The sequence below is a fragment of the Verticillium dahliae genome, genomic scaffold, assembly GCF_000150675.1.
Source record: "Verticillium dahliae VdLs.17 supercont1.1 genomic scaffold, whole genome shotgun sequence".
Taxonomy (NCBI): Eukaryota; Fungi; Ascomycota; class Sordariomycetes; order Glomerellales; family Plectosphaerellaceae; genus Verticillium; species Verticillium dahliae.
The window spans coordinates 148,174-152,236 of record NW_009276921.1 but is presented as its reverse complement, the minus strand read 5'-3'; the positions used below and the strand labels follow the sequence as shown (position 1 = coordinate 152,236).

Here is a 4,063-nt window from a genome sequence, read left to right as displayed (position 1 = left end):
TACGCTTCGTGCGTATCGCTTAGCTGCACTGCTTCTGCCGTCTATGATGTAATGATCCTGTGACAGTGCACGACAGACGCGCTATCCCTAGTACAGCTGCTCACTCGTCGCTGTCACGTGCTGCTGCTACGGTTTCAGCCCTATCATCACAGACATACATGCACTCCCTACTCTCCAGAGGCTATCCTTCTAATCTCTCTGCTATCGTCCTCCTGATCTGCTGCTACTCTCTACGCACACTTCTACACTCCAGTATACTATGCATATATGGCTCGCATCTGCCACTCTGCACACATATATGTCACGTTCGCAGCAACACCTTACTCTCCTCGTATCTCGAATTGCCCTTCCGGCCGTTTCTACGACTGAGTTTCCCCCTACTCTGCCTCCTCCTTCTCTATCTCACCCCCGCCCTTCCCCAGTGCCCTAAGGTCCCTTAGCTCATCTCTATCTCCTCATTCTAATCTGTTCGATCTCTTCTTTTCTTTGCTATGTCCCCTCCCTTCTGCTCATGTTTCACTAATTTCTTATTGAGCATCCCCGCCCACGACATAGGAATATCAACAAAAGGCAAACCCCTCCACTCGGGCGCTAACCCAACTGCCCCTCGTACCCCGCCCCCACCGCTCTTCCCCGCGGCCTACGCAACCGCGCTCCCCGGCGGCTGTCCCCGCTGCAATGACGGCGGCGGCGCCTCCGGCGCCGGCCTCGCCACCTGCCTCTGCATTCACGCCGAGGAGAACGCCCTGCTCGAGGCCGGCCGCGAGCGCATCCGCGACGGCGCCGTCCTCTACTGCGACACGTGCCCCTGCCTCACCTGCAGCATCAAGGTCTGCCAGGTCGGCATCCGGGAGGTCGTCTACGCCCAGGGCTACAGCATGGACATTGAGACGGCGGCCGTGTTCCGCGAGGCGGGCGTCAAGCTGAGGCAGTTTGTGCCGGTGAGCTCCTCTCTCTCTCTCTCTCTCTCTCTCTCTCTCTCTCTCTTCCTCTCTCTCTTTCTTGTATTCGTTTCCGAGACGACAAACTGACAATGTTTGCGTAGCCGCCCAATGGACTCATCCAGCTAGAAAACGTCGACAAGTTAGATCTTTACTGAGCCTTGTCTCTTCTCCAAACAGTAGTCAAATCCCATGCCCCTTCAGGGAAACACTCTGGCACACCATGATATAGAAACCACTCTGGCATGCTCAACTTGAAATGTATTGACACGAAATGGCCCCAAGTCTATGCCCCTGGACCACCACCTGCTGCCGGCCGCCCACTCCATCCATTTTTTCATAGACACCATCACACCGTCGGAGGAAGGACCTCCGGTTCGGTTGCAGATGCAGATGCCCTTTCTACGGACCGGAAAAAAACAACGGGAACAGAGAGGTATTTGTAAACATGAGTGCTGGCTTTCACTCGTTAAAAAGCAGCTTGAAACCCCAAAGAGAACGCCGCGCCGACAGGTGCTACTATACAGCACAAGGTTGCCCTCCACCAACTCATCGCCCTCCCGGGCTGGCATGCACGCCGTCGCCCACCCCCGCTGCTAACATTACCTTAATGTCTAGAGCGCGCTCACCACCGCCTACCCTGCTACTCCTCATCGGGGATGGGGTGGCTGTACGTCTGAATTTGATCAAAAGAAAAGCAAACGCATAGCCACGTCGACGATCCGTCTCGGTCGTGCTGCCGAGTCGCGATCGCACCGATCGAGTTGATGCTCAGAGCTAGAAGTAGTGAAGCAGAATATTGTCGTAGATCATGAGTCTTCTCCAACATGGCCCCATAATGCATTAGCCATACGCGAGCTCAAAGTGCGTCTCAAAGCCTGGTTGTGTCTGCTTGACCTCCTTGACGGGATGGATCATCATCGGCGGCAGACACGGGCGACCATGCTTCTCCTCCCATGCCTTTCCACCAACGTGGGTATCCTCGTAGCCCATCCAGTTATTGTACATACGCGCGGGCGGGTCAGCGCGGTAGTACCAAGTCGAGCCTTGGTAGCGGCGCTCCCGTCCCCATCCCATGGGGCTGCCTTCGCCACCAGTCGCGCCTCGGGGGCCTGGGTTGAACCACTTCGCCAGGAATGTACCGTTCCAGGGGCGGTCGAACCAAACGGGGTGAGGGGCGAAGACGGTCTTCAGACCGTGAAGCAGGGCTACGGTTTGAGGGGTCATCTCCGAGGCAATATGGTTTCCGCGGAGGTTCTCGACGTGCATAATGTTCAGTAGGCGCCTTGAAACACGCGACTGGGTGACGATGGTGGTGCGACGAGGAAGATCCAGCTTATCATGATTGGCGTCACTGTAGCCCCAGACGTGATCACGGATGATCCAGTTGCTGCCAACAGGGTTGAAGATGGGACCGAGCGTGATCAGATCCGACTCTTCGCCAACACCCCACTGATAAGGATCCTGCTCGGGGCTGCTGACAGGAGGCTTGGGCCCAATGGGCTTGATGAACGGCAGTTCAGGGGGACCCCAGACTTGGTCGCCGGCTGTACGAGCCTCGACATCGTTGCGGAAGTCGTGATCATAATCGCCGTGGTAGGATGGGATGTAATAGCGCTCGTTACGTTCCCAGAGGCCTCGGCGGGGTTGCTTCTTGGCGAAAGATTGAAGCTTTTGTAGGAAGTCGTAGTGATGGCCGGTAAACCTGGCATCCATCTCCCAATTCCAGATGTAGTCGTACTCGGGGTGCTCCAGACTGAACTTCTGCACGGACAACCATTGCGCCGAGTGCACGCTCCGCTCGTTATCCTCAGTCATGGCCGTATAGATATCCCAGACGGACCGGTCGTTCCAGAGGATAGTCATGCCATGGAACTCCTTAGGGACGTTTTGGTCAAGGACGTATTTGTACGTCAGATCATCGCCGAAGATGTCGAGGCCTGAGTCGCGCACGTGAAGCAGTAGGTACACCTGGTATTCTCCTCCGGTACGCAGATTGAGCTCGGAGATCAAGGCCCTCATGACTTGCTTGTCATTCTCAGTGTACTTCTTGCCGGTGTACGAGCGAAGTAGCACGGCGGTCCTCTGCTCGACCTTGGACTCCGGCTCTGAATCCGTGGTGGTGCCCCGTTTGTTGTGCGCAGAGGCCTGCTCTGAAGCTCGGGCCTCTTTGCGCTGTTCCTCATCAATCGGATGCTCACTTCGCACTTCTTGCTTGCTGACACCCTGCGGCGGGGGATACTCGGCTGCACCAAAGAGTTCAGGGTAAACGGTACGAACATAGGGGTTCGGGGTGCCGGTGAGATCATAGCGCTCCTTGTTCAGGGAGACGCACTTCTCCTGCAGGTCGCCCCAGTTGACGAGGTCCCAGTTGATGGGGTCTCCGTCCTTCAAGACGGTCGAATATCCGTAAGGGCCGAGCCGGGTCTCGCGCTCGAAGCAGAGATTGCCGTCCATGTTAAGGAGGTCGTAGCTGCCAAAGCTCTCGGGCGGGAAATCATGAGGATGACCCTTGAAGACGATCATGTCCTCGACGGTCTTGCCATTGGCACCCTGGCAAGCGATGTACGGCCCGCGGTGCTTTTTCCTCCAATCACTGCTGTGGTAGGCAGGATACGGGTTGTAGACATAGGGCTTGTCCATTGCGAAGCCCAGGGGTTTCTTCGGAGCCTCGGTCAAGACGGCGTCATGCTCGGGAGATCGGATGTCCTTGCTGATGAGGGTAGCCAGAGTGTTGCCGTAGATGGCATCGTTGCCCGGCAGACTGAAATTGTCAAAGCTGTCAGCATGCTGTGTTTCAAAGTGCCTGTTTGCTGTTGCTCACCTCTTGGCCGCCTGGTATTCGTCGGCGAACTCGTCGCGCAGCGCCTGCTCGTGCGTCTCCCTGATTCGTTTTTCCTCCTCGGTCTCGGCCTTGAGACCTTCGGCAGAGCGTGACCTCCAAGGTATGACATGGTAGCCGCGGCCATGTGAGGTGAAGTTGATGAGATAGACGGTGATCAGGATGAGGCCCACGACGAGCAGCAACTTAGGGCGTGGTCGAGGCGACAAGACGCCCCTAGCTGTTGGTGGCCTCAGTCTGTCGAAGATTTTCTTCGCCATCTTGGCGAGGTAAGAGGGAG

The 4,063-nt window shown here is 56.6% G+C and overlaps 2 protein-coding genes across 2 annotated transcripts; one reads left to right on the top strand and one right to left on the bottom strand.

Moving 5' to 3' along the window:
* Window positions 1-491: 491 nt before the first annotated feature.
* Window positions 492-1,099, top strand: VDAG_00044 (deoxycytidylate deaminase; the record flags this gene model as incomplete). Its single annotated transcript, XM_009651421.1, has 2 exons — window positions 492-941; window positions 1,046-1,099. The coding sequence occupies 2 exons, from the start codon at window positions 492-494 to the stop codon at window positions 1,097-1,099; spliced, it is 504 nt and encodes a 167-aa protein (XP_009649716.1).
* Window positions 1,100-1,784: 685 nt separating this feature from the next.
* Window positions 1,785-4,043, bottom strand: VDAG_00043 (uncharacterized protein; the record flags this gene model as incomplete). The annotated part of the gene is made up of 2 exons (XM_009651420.1): window positions 1,785-3,705; window positions 3,766-4,043. The coding sequence occupies 2 exons, from the start codon at window positions 4,041-4,043 to the stop codon at window positions 1,785-1,787; spliced, it is 2,199 nt and encodes a 732-aa protein (XP_009649715.1).
* Between the last annotated feature and the right edge of the window lie 20 nt (window positions 4,044-4,063).